Source organism: Hermetia illucens, chromosome 2 (assembly GCF_905115235.1).
Source record: "Hermetia illucens chromosome 2, iHerIll2.2.curated.20191125, whole genome shotgun sequence".
Taxonomy (NCBI): Eukaryota; Metazoa; Arthropoda; class Insecta; order Diptera; family Stratiomyidae; genus Hermetia; species Hermetia illucens.
The window spans coordinates 161,201,873-161,217,109 of record NC_051850.1 but is presented as its reverse complement, the minus strand read 5'-3'; the positions used below and the strand labels follow the sequence as shown (position 1 = coordinate 161,217,109).

The 15,237-nt window shown below is 47.2% G+C and overlaps 1 protein-coding gene across 11 annotated transcripts in view; it reads left to right on the top strand.

Annotated features, from left to right (window-relative positions):
* Window positions 1-5,201: 5,201 nt before the first annotated feature.
* Window positions 5,202-15,237, top strand: part of LOC119650369 (protein alan shepard) — a 460,805-nt gene continuing 450,769 nt past the window's right edge. For 5 of the 11 annotated variants that reach the window (XM_038053092.1, XM_038053091.1, XM_038053086.1 and 2 more), the window contains exons 1-2: window positions 5,202-6,485; window positions 13,858-13,949. In XM_038053092.1, the coding sequence (XP_037909020.1) occupies window positions 13,860-13,949 (90 nt within the window). In that variant the 5' untranslated portion in view covers window positions 5,202-6,485; window positions 13,858-13,859. The remainder of the gene's footprint in view (window positions 6,486-13,857; window positions 13,950-15,237) is intronic. The other 6 variants (XM_038053099.1, XM_038053083.1, XM_038053084.1 and 3 more) reach the window with 3 other exon arrangements.

Below are 15,237 nucleotides of genomic sequence, written 5' to 3'. Positions count from 1 at the left end.
CTTCCCGTACCTCGGCAACATCAACTTTTCCCACAACCGCTCAAACTTGCGGCAGCAAATTCCTCCCGCATAAACACGTACGGGTATAGGCAAGTGGACGTGAGTCTTGGCTTGCGTAGGACGTTTTCGTGACGTTTCATCCTGGCGGATGTCAGCTTCCCCATACTAGGCGCAGACTTCCTGTGTCACTATGGATTGCTGGTGGACTTGCAAAACAAGTCTCTTATAGATTCCACGACCAACCTTAATTCGTCGGGACAAATAGTATCTCATCCAGGCAATAATCTTTCCGTTCTTTTATAAGACATTACCGACTCTCGTGTTCGGGCACTTCTCCAAAAGTTCAGCCAGATTACTACCAAGTGTAGTCTCTCCAAACCAGTGAAACACAATGTGCAGCACCACATTATCACTACTGGTTCCCCGATCTTCTCGAAGGTGCGTCCTCTACCATCCCAGAAACTGGCTATTGCACGGAAAGAGTTTGAACAACTCGTTCAACAGGGTATCTGCAGGCCCTCAAACAGCTGTTGGTCTTCCCCACTGCATATGGTCCCTAAGCCAAACGGCGAATGGCGCCCATGTGGGGATTACAGAAGGCTAAATGCACAGACTGTTCCTGACCGATATCCTATTCCACTCATCCACGACTTTGCGCATCACCTCGCGAATTGCCGCATCTTTTCGACCTTGGACTTAACCAAGGCTTATCACCAAATCCCAGTAGCTCCTGAAGACATTCCAAAGACGGCAATATGCACACCCTTTGGACTGTTCGAGTTCACCCGGATGACTTTCGGATTGTGCAATGCGGCGCAAACCTTTCAAAGGTTCATTCACTCAGTCCTGCGAAACCTCGAGTTCTGTTTCGTATATTTGGATGATGTTTTGGTCGCTTCTTCTACTGAGTCTGAGTACTTAGCCCATCTCGAGTGCATTTTTCAACGTCTCCTTGAGGCCGGTTTAGTCCTAAACGTTGAGAAATGCAAATTTCTCCAAAAACAAGTGAGATTCCTCGGCCATTTCATTTCCCCTGAAGGAATACAGCCCGACCCAGACAAGGTGCAAGCGATAACAAGCTTCCCGCGTCCAAAGACAGTGAGGGAGTTGAGGAGGTTCTTGGGCATGCTGAACTTCTACCGTCGTTTCCTGCCCAAGGCCGCCCATCACCAGTCCATTTTGAACGCGTACTTGTCTGGCCCCAAAACTAAGGACACACGAGAGATCGTGTGGTCTGAAGAGGCTATCTGCGCGTTTGACAAATCCCGTCAACAATTGGCCGACGCTACACTCTTGGCATTCCCTCTGCAAGATGCACCCCTAGCCGTTTTTGTTGATGCCTCTGACATCGCAGTAGGTGCTGCCCTTCACCAAAAGGTGGATCAAGTTTGGCAGCCGTTGAGCTTCTTCTCGAAGCAGTTGAATTCCGCTCAACGGAACTACAGTACCTACGATCGCGAACTGCTCGCCGCGTATTTGAGCATCAAATACTTCCGTTTCTCCCTAGAAGGCAGGCCGTTCAAAGTGTTCACGGACCATAAGCCTCTCACGTATGCTTTGAAACAGAAGCCCGACAAAGCGTCCCCTCGTCAGCTTCGTCATCTGAGCTTTATAAGCCAGTTTACGTCAGACATCCAGCACGTGTCCGGCAAGGACAACCTAGTTGCTGACGCTTTGTCTCGTGTCTCCGAGGTTAACATCCCCGCCTCACTCGATTTCTCGGCTATTGCCAAGGCGCAGGAGGATGACGCAGCACTTCAGAGCCTCAAATCCAACCCCAAATACAAATTTCGGGAGTTGCCCATCTTTGGCTCAAACCTCTCTCTCTGCTGCGAAGACTCGGAAAAGGGACCTCGGCCATACATTCCGGCCACATTTCGCAAGGAAGTGTTCCACGCAGTTCACGACTTGGCGCATCCCGGCATCAGGACAACAAACCGGTTAGTCACCGGAAAATACTTCTGGCCCTCCATGAAAAAGGATATCAATTCCTGGGCCAACGTTAGGGGTATAGAGCCTTGGAAGAGACATTAGAAGGACTGCATCCAGTTCTTTGGTAAGAGACAAAAAATAGTTTCAAAAGTAGACAAAACTGAGGCAAAGCAAATGAATGCGTGCAAGGTATCCAGTTGACCCTGTGTCGATACGTTGATTATAGATTCAAGAACAACTGTTAAGTACCTTGGGTTAACGCTAGACTCGAGCCAATCAAAGCAGCAACAGACAAGGCTATAGCTAGGGTTTTGGCCTTAATTTGGCTAATTAAAAACGTTGAGGGTGCATCATCTACCAGGAAACATCTTCGCGGGAGTGCAAAGCAGTTCGTCCTGTTCTACAGTTCGAAGATTCGGGCTACTGCCCATGGTAAGTGCAGTTAAGCCCTGGTGGTTTTACGTGTGTAACTGCCGTGTCGGCATAACCTTATGATCGTCTTCTAACATGAATTTATTTAGAGACCACAATCAGAGCCCTGCCGTGGTTGACACAGTGGTACTGTTTTATACTGAGTGGAAGCTCATTTTTATTTTTTTATCTACCGGAACTAAGGAGTATGGCGCCTTAGTTGTATAGCACAACTCCATGCATGATATGGGTCCAACCACCATGAAATTCTCATAAGGGGGTCAACTGTAAATAATCGGGCCGAGAACACATTCCTCAGGAATTCTCCTGAGACATATGCTCTCAAAGAACTATCCCGATGTCCACAGTACCAGATAACTTCCGGTGAGGCTTCGTGGCCGGAGCCACTTCAGATGGGTCCCATATAGACTCGGGTCTTATCCCCCTAGGCCTAAGAGCATTTGCCTACTGAACCCACAGCCAACAATTTGGTGTGCGGTGAGCGTTTCCCGGTGCCACCATTTGGACCCGTCTGCCTCCTCGCCACCTCTAAGTACCCATCGGCAGTGCCTATCGCACTGCCTCCGATGGCGTTCGCGGGATTGATCCCAATTAACGTTCTTAGTATGGGATGTAAAGCCATCTACAAACGCAAGGGAGAATCCAACAGGGGCATTGGAAGTCTCACCTGTACAAGATTATATCATTGTTAAGGACGGAGCAGTCGATGTCCAGTCTAGTTACACCTTAATAAGCAGCATTTGCTTATTAACATCTCAGCCTTGCGCCAAGGCCACCAATTTGATATCCCCAGTGGCTACCTGTCATCCCGGCCCACACAATCACTCCATCTGAGATAGGGTCTACCATGTGTTCTTTGTTTACCACAGATATTCTTCTTATAGACTTTCCGGGTTGGCGCAACTTCGCCTGTATAGTACAGAAGTTCATAGACGAATGAAGTCACTCTCATGCCGTTGAAGGAAAGTGCTGGTCTAGGCAATTGGGATTGACATCAATCGTTACTGAGGTAATCAAACTACCGAGTCCAGTTTACAGAAGAACAGCCCTAAGGGTGTGCTCTGCTCTCAGATGGTGAAGCGTTCGCTATCTCGGAAATGAAGCCGATTCATGACAGATGAGAAAACGAAAATATACAACATCAAGTCCACCTCTCCTTTATCATAGACGAGGAATGCCGAAAGAGAGAGGTCTGTAAATAAATTTCAAGACCGTAGGGAATGCTCGGGAAAAGATCGATGAACACGCGGGCTCATCTCCCCATCAAAGAATAGTTGGGGAGACGGCACGGTGAGATTAATTATAATCTTACCCAGTTTCTCACGGGGCATGGAGGATATCGCCAGTACCTGTACAAGTTTAAACTGCATACGACACCCGATTGTTCACGCTGCGGTGGAGATCCAGAGGACCCTGAGCACTTATTCTTCTAGCAGGAATCGGTCATCTACTCCGATTGTGGGGCGTCTCCTTTACTGTCGACCTTGCTTCTGAAGACTCTCCATAATCACCTACGGAGATCCTCATTCTGAGCGATTAGGAGGCCCATGAGATTTTCCGTCTTTATTGTTGGGGCTTTCGGAAGGAACACCCAGCACATGTCGACAGTTTTGCTCCTTCCTAGGCTGGCAATTTTGGAACTAAAGTCCTAAGTCACTCTGCAGTGTCTTTCGTCGCGCAGTCCACCAGTATATGGCTTGGTCGGAAGCATATCCCGGTGAACAAAAGTTTCGAAGCCCATTCCTTGCACATCTGCCTCACGAGTGAATATTTGCTCGGGAAACATTTTTGGCCGTATGGCCAGTCGAATGCCCTTGACCGCATTAGCATAGATAATTTCGGTATTCTTGATTCCTGCCTTCACCCCTGACCTGCCTGGATTTTCTTCCCGCTTGGTAGTACACAAATATTGACTTTGGATCCCCCCTGACGTCCCAACTTCTCCCTTCTTGAGTGTAATCACCTCAATATTTCGGAGAAGTGCCTCCGCCTGGTTAACCAGTTTATGTCCGGTACGGAGTCCCGCTTGTTTTGTTGTACTCCAAGAAAGTTCGCACTGGTTTAACTTTGGAGTTTGCGAAAGTATTATTCTTTCTAAGGTTTCTAAAAGAGTTCAGCTTGGCTGGCTCGTTGCGTTTAGTGGCCCTGCGCAGTCTCCCTTTCGCTTTCTAGTTTCTCACAGCTGTTAAAGAATCTTGCTTCCAACTTCTTACAAGTATCTTATATTCACGCTGGGAGTTCCTGTACTTTAATGTCTTTATTCTTGCTTACTTTTACACAATTCAGAAGCCGTCTGAATTTTTGCAGTTTTCAATTCCATCAGGATATTGTTTTTTTTTGCATTTACCTCAGATAATGGGGCACGCCTCTTAAAAACACTGTGAAAGTGTGCGATTCAGAGTTTCCAATTGAACTTCGAACGCTAAAAGAATGTTAACCGTATCGAAAATTGCATTTTATTATCAGGAAGTTGAATGAATTTCGCCCAATCCATTTTCCAGGGGTTTCGTTTTTGTATTACCGCCCGTTCGCAGCTGATTTGCGATTTGCGGAAGTAAAGCCTCCATTTCGGTTTCATTAGTTTTCAGTAGAAAGCTTCCGACCATAACTCCTCTATAGGCAATTTTCGGTACTACAAACTACCATCTCCCAGCACATCTCCAAACCAATTCTCGCTCAACCCCTGCAAATTCACCAACCACACTCACACCATCGCAGTGCATTATCAAAACGGAGCCACGCGTTTGACATCTCAATTCGCCCGTGCATCACTGAGGAATGTGAGAGCAAGAGTTCGTCCGGCTCTTGTGCAGTTTCTCAATTCGCCGCGTTCTTTCGTCTGTGAACCTGTGCGAGGTCGGTATTGGTGTCGAGTTTGTGCTGATTTTCCTTCATAATTTGGCGGCGCTTTTTATCCTCAATTGTTTACTTCCGGTGTTTTGTCTCCCTCGGCGCGAAACGGCCGCCCCAATTGCGAATTGCAGTCCCGAAAGTGTCCTGACGCAGCCTGTAAATTGCCAATGCAAACACACGCACACAGCGACAGCGGTGCTCCCGTGGGAAGTAAACATCGCGGGCCAGAGTGAATTCGCCGGGTTGTTTTGGACTCGTCGGTGACCTCGGCTACGGTGGTGTGGATGCGCGCGTACAGCAGGTGTAGTGGTGCTTCACTGTCGGCCGACTCTCATTCGCTTCTCCCCGGACACGAGAAAAATTGTGTAACTTCCAGAGTAATTCGGTTTGGCCGGCTTGGAACCCGTTGCAGGTGCGAATTCCCGTCGCAGCGACTGTTTGCAGAGTGACCCTTCACGCGGACCCGGTCTGGCGGCACGGCTCGAGCCCGATATCCAGTTCAGACGCAAAAAGTGCATCGCACGGTCTTCGGCCCTGAAGTCAGCCCCCGGGAAGGAAGGCAAGGACGGGCGAAATTTGCATTCGGTGCGCCCGAGTTCCGTGGTGTGCGTCGCGGCCTCTCTCGTTGGTCGACTGTCCGAGCACGGCGCTCTCTTGCATCCCTCGCTCGCAGCTTGTCAACGTCGCCGACACCGAAATCTTGCAAATGCCGAGCAAAAAGTGAAGAATTTTCCGCTGTGAACAAGTTTGTGATTTTGCCGCCCGTGGACCGCAGCTGCTCGAGTTGTTTCCGTTGCACACCGCCGCGAACGGTCGACAGTTTCCCTAGCGGAAGTGCGTGAGGATTTGCTTGTTTCGCGGCTGCTTCCTCGCTTGTGTCGCCCCCAGGACCCGACTTTTTGTTTTCTCGCCCAGTGGCCGCTGCGTCGATGCAAGGACGGTGGTGGTGGCGCATCCCCCGAAGTGACAGTTCCGCCGACCGCGCAGAACGCGACCCCGAGTGCATTTCCGCTTGCGATCCCGCGATCCCAGCAGCTTCCGCCAAAGTGCAAGTGCGAGGCCCCATGCCGGCGCCCCGAAACACTAGAGACTGATTTCAGTGCCTTGTTCCAGCCGAGAACGGACGTTTCCGCCGATCGCCCCGGGAGGCGACAGTGCTTGTTTTCGCCTTTTTGCAGTGCTTTTGCCTCTGGTGGCTGTCAACCCCCCAAGCCCGTAGCGAACGCTCGTGCTGTCAGCTCAGTGCCGGTGACTGTACGCCTTGAACGGTAAGTGAATGGTGTGGGTCCGAATGCAGCCCCAACCCGCCGGGGTGGACGGGTCACGCGGGCTCTGGTACAGGCTCCGATCACGAGCCCAAGCTCCTTTCGCCGGGGGCGACCCCGTGGCCGCTGATTGTGATCACGAGCGGTTTGCAGTTTGCCAGAGAAATTGTGCAAATGAGCATCGGGTGATGGTGGTGTGCGTGTGTATGGCTTTGGGTTGCTCTCTTGCCGGCGGTCATGCGCAGCCGGTGCTTAGGTCACGGCGAAATCTTATTGGAATTGGGTTTTTGTTGTTTTCGTGGTGCGAGTTCGCCGCGTGATTTAGTAATTGTTTTTGTTTTGTCCGTCTGTTTGCTTTCATATGTTCTTCCGACAGGTGCTGCCAGATAAGAGGGTTTTCGAGTTTTCTCGATGAATCCTGGAACTTTTCGGTTTGTTTTGGCGTATTAACTATCCTTCAGGACAAGAAAGTTATAGAAATTGCATTCGACATTTATGGGGAATCCCCTAATACACGACTTCGCAGTACATATCTACGTACTCTGCGATAAGTGCACAGGGTGTTCGGTTGCAGGTTTATATTTTCAGAAATGAATAAAACAAAAACTGTGGAAATATGTTTTATTGTGACTATTTTAAATTGAAATGCAGTTAAACTCCTCTGGCTTCGGGTCAACTAAGAAATTGCGTTAAAATTGGAAAAAAGTAATTTTTTCCTATAGATTTGCTCTACCTTTCTCTGCTTATGAACTAAAGTGTGTCAGTCTTCTTCGAAAAAGTGAAAGAAAACTTTATAACGGGGTGGATAGGTAGACGAATTAGCACAGTAGCGGACCTTTTGATGCTACCCAATTGAACATCGCCTCGCCGACGAAATTCTGGCCTATATCGGAAGCAAAACTAACTCAACTTTGTCATTTCTTTCATGTGTGAAGCTGACGAAGGATGGCTGTCCTGACCGAGTGATAGCGTCATTCAAAGTCCTCACAACTTCGATGCTATCGTCCAATCTTCTTTGTGGCCACAGGGGCTCTTCGTCAAGCCTTATCAGAGGACTAAGCTTCGTGAAAATTCCGGTCTGCCTCGCCAAACTTGAATAATTCCGACAACTATACACTCTTATCAAAATGTAAGGGGTCTAAGGACCAAGCTGTCGGATTTCAAACTGTCTGCCTTGGCATTCCGAGATCATATAATCTGCATTTCTAAAACCTGGGCCTCGAAGGTTACTCTATCTTTCGTCGTGACAGAGACTGCGCTGCGCTTGGCAAGACAGCCGGCGTAGGTCCCTAATAGCTGTTAGGACACCTCTCCGTGCCGAAATCATCTTTTCCTCCTCCTTCTACGGTTCTCCAGAGGTATCTTTCCGCCAAACGTATGTCCCTTTATCATATCGTGTGTATATTCTCCCTGCCTAAGCCCGCCTTTTCTGTACGAGGATTTCTTCGATAGATTATCAGAGGTGCTAATCGTTTTGTTTCCCTCACTTCCTTTCATCCTCTGTGGCGACTTTAATCTTCCCATGCTCTCCTGGCCTTCCCTCCTTCCATAACAACTCCATCCATCCTTCCCTTCCTCTATCCACTTTCATGTACACCTGTGGCGCCCTCCAGTTTAACCTTTCTAGAAATCACTTAGATCGCACTCTTGACCTTGTCCTCTCTAACCTTCCGGTGCCTTGCCTTTCCCAATGTCTTCATATTCCGTCTTACGTAGCCCGTGACGCCCATCATTCTGTTCTCGAGTTTGATGTTCGGATATCCCGACTCCACTCTCCTGTCGCTCGCAAGCCTACCAAGTTGCTGATTTACTTTTTCTCAAATCTCTACGTTTCTCGGTCAAATCCTTAATACGTAAGTCCAGAAACGAATATTTGACCAGTGCGGAAAACTCACTAAAGCCCGGGAACCTGAAAACTTTCTGGTCCCACACTCGCAACTCCCGCTGCCCTGCCCAGTTATCCCCTCCGTCCATTAAATTCTCTGGTTTCTTAGCTAACGCCCTCCAACTATCCTCCTTCCTCCGAATCCCTGTCGGTAGTGGATGTAAAATGCCCCGCATCGCCTACCATTCCCCTTCTTACCTCTATCCTTGTCGCGTACCTCATTGGCAACCTTGATGCCAATATCGGACCTGGCTACGATGGTCTCCCAAACCTCTTTTTGCTCAATACTGGCAAGTCCATCTCCCTTCATCTATCTCTTATTTTCAAAAAAAGCCTCGAAGATAATCATTTTCCCAGCTTGTGGAAAGAGGCTCTCATCACCCCTATGCACAAAAGTGGCGATCATACGCTTGCCGAGAATTATCGTCCCATTTCCCTCCACTCCTCCTGTTCCAAAATTCTGGAAAGATATGTCAGCGACTGGTTGTCCGCTCACTTTGGCCACCACATATAGAAAGAGCAACACGGCCTCGTTAAACATAGGTCCACTGCCTCCAACTGCTTGACTTTACCAACTTTTCGCCAATCGTCTAAATTCACGGCAAGAAGTGCATACCATTTACACTGAATTTGCTAAAGCCTTCGGCACTGTAAATCACAAGATACTTCTATCCAAACTCTCGTCTCTAAACGTTCCCATACCACTTGTTTTATGGCTTGCCTCTAACCTTTTCAGCCGATCCTGCCGCTTCTCCCCCTCCTCAGGCGTCCCACAGGGATCTATTCTGGGTCCTTTGTTATTTGTATTTTTTATTAACGACCTTCCCCCCTCCTTACTTGTCCCTGTTTGCTATATGCTGACGATCTTAAGCTGTTTTCCGCTATATCGTCGCCTATGGACTGTGTTTCCCTTCAATCTAACTGGGACATTCTGGTTCGTTGGTGCTCGACTAATGGTTTAGCGCTAAACGTCAGAAAGTGTCACTCTATTTGCTACCCCCTAAAATCCTCATTCACCTCTTTCTCCTATTCTCTTAACGGATATTCCACTAATGACTTCGGGATCACTTTCGAGAATAAGCTCCGCTTTGACACCCATTGCCTCGAAGTCATCAATCGAGCAGCAAAATTGTCAGGCTTTATACCTCGCATTAGTTCAATTCTGGACCTAGATGCAAATTTGAGACCTTTTGTGCGGGAGTATTTAAAAAAAATGTTACCAGCGATGAAGATGCCTCTTGAGTATAACTTGACTGGCTTCCTGTGGGTGACATACATGTTGCTTTTTGTTGGGAGACCACCGATGTTCGACGACGGACGTCATAGCTGTTATCGGTTGTGATTTTCGACCCTAGATAGGAGAAATTATCAACGGTTTCAAAGTTGTAGTTTCCGATCTTTATTCTTCTCATTTGACCAAGGCGATTTGATGTTGTTGGTTGTTTGGTTTTTGATGCTGAATTTGCCTCTGCTGGATGAAGGCAGTTTGTACGTTTCGGGTCGTTCCTCCCATGATGTCGATATCGTCAGTATAGGCTGGGTGGACTTAAAGAGGATGATGCCCCTGGCATATAAGATTAAAGAGGACGCATGATATGGTATCCCCTTGCCTTAGATCATTGTTGATGTTGTTGTATAGTCTCGAGAGTGATCCTGCTTCTTATCAATTTGGTCGGGATACCGAGTTCTCTCATATAGTTTTACCCCGGCTATGCTATCATAGGCGGCGTTAAAATCGATGAAATCCAATAGTTCTATCGCTTGCCACAGAGAGAAAATCTGATTTGCTGATTTGCCTGGAGTGAAGCCACTTTGGTATGGATCAATGATTTTCTGGGCGTATGGGGTTATCTGACCTAGCGAGATAGCGGAGAACATCATAGAAAGATGTTCTCCGCTGGGACAGATAATGCCTCGTTGCCAGTCGTAAGGCATTGATTCGCTGTCCCTTACCTTGAGCATCAGTTAGTGAACTACATGGTGTAGTTTGTCGCCTCCATATTTAACGAATTCGACTTCGGTTTTTAAGCCGATGGAATGCACGGACTGTTTCTTCCATGCTTGGTGGTGGCTGCATTTGTCGTCTTCATTCATTTTCTGGCTACCGACCTGCTCCGAGCAAATGGTTTACTGGATGGCTACTATAATACCGGGAAACCGGTCCCTGTCGAGCGCATCTCCTGCAATGCTGTTACATTAGCCTTATATTGGGACAGGGTATCGGCTAGCTGCTGAGCATCATTCGGTCTGCACAGGGAGCGCACGTTCCATGAGATAATTCGCAAATCTTTGTTCCATTTTCGTTGCGGGGTTCGCCGTTGTAAAATCCATCCTGCCCGGTATAATGCTGTCTGCCCTACCCAGTCCCCAACCTGGAGTACCAGTTGGTACAATTTGTACTGTTTTTAGACGCGGGAGATTCGTCTTCATCCTTCTCCGCCTGCAGTTTTTCATTAAGAAAGAATTCCCAGCGATCACCACGTGGAAATAGGGTTTAGTAGTAGAGCTGCTGGTGTTGGTTCAGCAGGCGTTTCCTAAGTTTTATGCTGCATCGTGGGTAACAATTCACGTTTCTTCTTGGGACCTATACTACCCTTCGACCGCCAAGAAAGTCATGCTCTGTGTCTCATGGGACCAGAGCGGCATAGTGAACTCTTGAAGCCCGGCGAAACCGTTAATATCGCTTCTGACGATTATTTTAAACCCCACATTGATCCAAAGACGACCAGAATGGGCCCGAAGCCATGGCAAAATAATTTTCTTACACGATAATGCGCCATCTTACACAAGAAAATCAGTGAAAGAAGTTTTGAGATCGATTGAATGGTACATCTGTTCGCAAGATAGTTTTCTGGATTGTGAGTCATAATATGGTATAGGACACTATTTTAGAAAGTTTGGTGCGAATTAATGCGCAGCATATCGAAGTTATATAGACTCATCATCCTTATTAGAATAAAACGCCATTGATCAAATAAAAGATAGGAAGAATGCATTTACCTTGGCTTCTCAGAAGTCGTGGGATTTAATTTGTTTTAATTAACAAATTGAAGTTGAAATCACCCTAAAACAGTAATGGTAGCTCAAAGAGTTAAGAGGCCCTTTGGGTTGAGGCTTATGCAATGTGCTTTTGTACTCTGGAAAACCGAATAGTAGCAGACGCTAATCCGGTGCCGGGTTGCTTCTGACGGCTTCTGACTGCAAGATTCCGGTTCAGGTTAAGGAGCATCACGATTATACAATTCTATGCATCAAGGGAGACTTCCGATATTGTGGAGAAGAATGCTTTCTATGAGCAATTATACACTGTTCAGGGGAGGCTTCCTAAAGGTGACATTGTGGCAGAGTTTGCCATAAAATCAGTGAGACAGTTAAGTGATCGACATCGCAGGAGAACTTAGACCGATCACTTTCCGTAGATTTAGAGTTGTCTCCTGAATATTCGTAACAAGAGATGCACTGATATCGGCCCCAAAAGGGATAACTAACCGATGGTCGCTTACGTTCGCTTGGGTGTTGCGTCCTCCGCTTCTCGTTTGCTCTTGCTCTGGGATATCTTACTGATCGGACGGAAGAGACGCTGAGTAATCCGTCTGAGAATATCGATGAGCATCCGGCTGCCATCAAAAATGCTCTGTTGTCGGCCACGTCCGGAAGGGACGTCAAACGATCTAGCTGACTGAAGAATAGTGTAAGCGGATCGATGAACGGAAGAGGTTGAAGGCATTATTGACCGTTGTGAGTGATTGCGGAAGTGAAGATACCGAACAAAATCCCAGCAAAATTGAATTTGCTATTGCACTGGTCAGGGTAGCGGAAGATACCGCAAAACGCAATGATTTCAGAAGTTCGCATCTCGAAAGCTAGTATGCGGGCGCAAATTATTCGATGGTCCTTTGAAGGACGTAAAGCGTCGACTCTTAATCCATGATGATGAGTAACTGAAGACGTGGGAAGAACACTTTACCAGCAGTGAGTTCCTGCGTTTGTGGATGAAATGGTTAGTCATCGTAACATGTAGGTACGGACTGTTCCTTCAAGTAAAAGAGAAATTATTTCGACCATCAATGCTCTCACATGGAGTAAAGCCGCTGGGCTTGGTGGTCTCTCCCCAGAATTTTGATGACTGCATCTGCAGTTTCTGCAGATTTGCTACTTCCACTCGTACGGAAATCTTGTTAATCCGAGACTTTTCCCAAAAAGTGGAAGAAGGGGATACTCCTTGAATTTCCAAAAAAAGGTCATTCGTTGTAAAATGTAGCAATGAGGGAAGGGGGGGGGGGTATCTGCGTACTCTTTGCCGTCGCAAAGATAATAGCTAAAATAATTTTGGGACGCATTAAAGAATATCTCTAAAGCTTGATCAGCAGAGAGCGGGCTGGTTTGCCCACCGGATCCTGCTGCACATTCACCACATCAACACTCTATGGATTATTGGCTGCATAGCTTAGATCTTTGCTTCACCTGCTCCTCATTGTTTTCGAGAAAGCGTTCTCTACGCAGGAGGGGCATCCCTGAGAAACTAATCACTATTTTCAGAGCGACGTGCGATGACGCAAAACGTCACCTGCTGCATGGAGCCAAAATCTCAGGGGATTTTGAGGTTGAAAGTGGAGTCCGCTGGGGTTGCATCTTCTCACCGATATTATTTCTTCTTGTTATCGGTGACGTTCTTTTTCTTGCTGCTTTCTTCGGAAGACTTGGAAGAGTTTAGTGGACTACGACATGTTTCCTCAAATCTGGACTACGCTAATGACACCAGTTTGCTCTTCACCCGGTCATGGATCTTGGCCAAATACCTCTGGTTCTAAGTCTGATGGATTCATGTAATTTCTCTAACTGCATTAATAGGGCGCTGATCAATTTGTATATCTAGGAAGCCTGGTTTCTGCAGACGGTGGCAACGAACTGGATGTTGGCCGCTACCGCTTTCGCTGCCTTGTCTAAAATTCAGAAATTCAGTTATCTCAGCACCAACATCAGGTTGAGACTGTTCCATGCTAGTGTTCTTTCTGTGTTGCTATATGGGAGTAGCAGATTGGAAGTGACCCCCACTGTCACTCGAAGGCTCTAAGCCTTCATCAACACCTGTTTGCGATCTTCCATCGGAGTACGCTGGCCTGACCCTATTGCAAATGAGGAATTTGTTCGGCGCACAGGCCTGGCAGCCGTACGCGATGTGGTGGGAAGTTGGAAGTGGTAGTGAATAGGTCACACTTTAAGGAGGGGAGACAATGGTTTTGTTGGAATCCACTTTCCCAGGATGGCCGATGAGGGGGTTGCCCCAAGGGCACCTGGGGCAGAACAGTAGAGAAGGAGTGCGGGCGTCTCGGGAAGTCGTGGGGGTACTGAAGCACATTTCAGGGAACCGCGAGCGATATCTATGTTCAGTCGAGTTAATAGGTTCACCCTGTATAATAAAATATATTTAAAAAAAAAACAATTAATAACTGAAATATATTTCAATTCGTTTTCATTTTCCATTTTCAGAAATGCATCAACCAAGATATAGTCCAGCACCTCCTCCAGTTACTGGAATGCGACCCCCGGGCCAGCTTCCGCGGCCGCAAACATTTACAAACGTAAGTACCATAGACGCTCTCAAAGCATGCTGCCAATTTGTTTGTATTATTTTTCAATAACGCGAATACGTTAATCTTCTCAAAGGAACATAAAGCGCCCTCGGTACGTTCAATGCCCACAGAAAGCTACAGGAATTCCCGGAGCGTACACTTTATCGTTTAAATTTGGTAATACCAGCACAAACTCCCGGAAAAAAGCCTCCAACTGCCAGCATCCCTGAAACAAACACAAGGACTGAGTGGACGTACGAACGCTGAGTGGGTAGACTTTACGAGCAAGCAGGCGTTCACCGCCACCCAAGGCAAATGCCCTTTTTGCAATCAATTTTTAGCAGCAAGGTCGACACCACTCGAACCACTTCCCATGCACTTGCATGCATTGCACATTTAAAAATAGACCAGGGAGTCGTGCGGCTCGTTGCATTCCCAGGGAGAGTGCAATTTCGGATGCTGCATGCACTGTGTGTGCTGTACCTTTCGGCATGTACACCGTGTGGCATCCACTTTGCATATGGGATAAATGATATGTAGACATGGCTGGCGAGACCCACCTACACTAATTTTTGTGGTAATGCAGGTTTTGCACTGAAAACGTCTGTGAGAGATAGTTTGCGGATGACGATCTGGCTGATAGTCGGTGTCTACATATTTTTCAAGTTATGGATGGATTCTCGTTTGTCGATATTCCGGACCCGCTTTGGGCTTCGTGGTTTTCGCAGGGGACGAAAAGTTTCACATGTGAAGGCGCAGATGACTGTGCTAGGCGGAATACCACTGGGAACGTGAAACGATGCAGAATGTTGGATTTCTCAGTATTTGGGTATTCGAAATTTATTTCGCGATTTCCTTGTCATGCCGGCGTTTCGTCCCACACGTGGAAGTTCTAAAGTAAAAGTTCTTTGATTTATTATTAAACTTGCGTTTGCATTCATTCTGCCCGAATAACTCAAAAGAAGATAAAAATAAATACCATTATCGAAGTATGGCGGTAGATATGGATTCTCTTTTGTATACCAGAAAAGATATTTTGTCGTTTTGTTCATCATTTCATTCCGTTGTTTCGATTTCGATTTCAAGAGGAGAAAATGGCGAATAATTTGCCACGAAGCTCGTAGGTGTAATCAATATGGAGTTCACGCTTCAGAGAATTTATGCATTCTTCTGCATCTGTGAAGGTCCCAACGAGGGAAAGCGGGGCTCAGTTTTTGTCTCTTTATCTTGCAGCACGAGTTTGGTATTCAAAACTGATGGTGGGTATATGCGATGAGGCAACTGTTGAGGCGTTAAT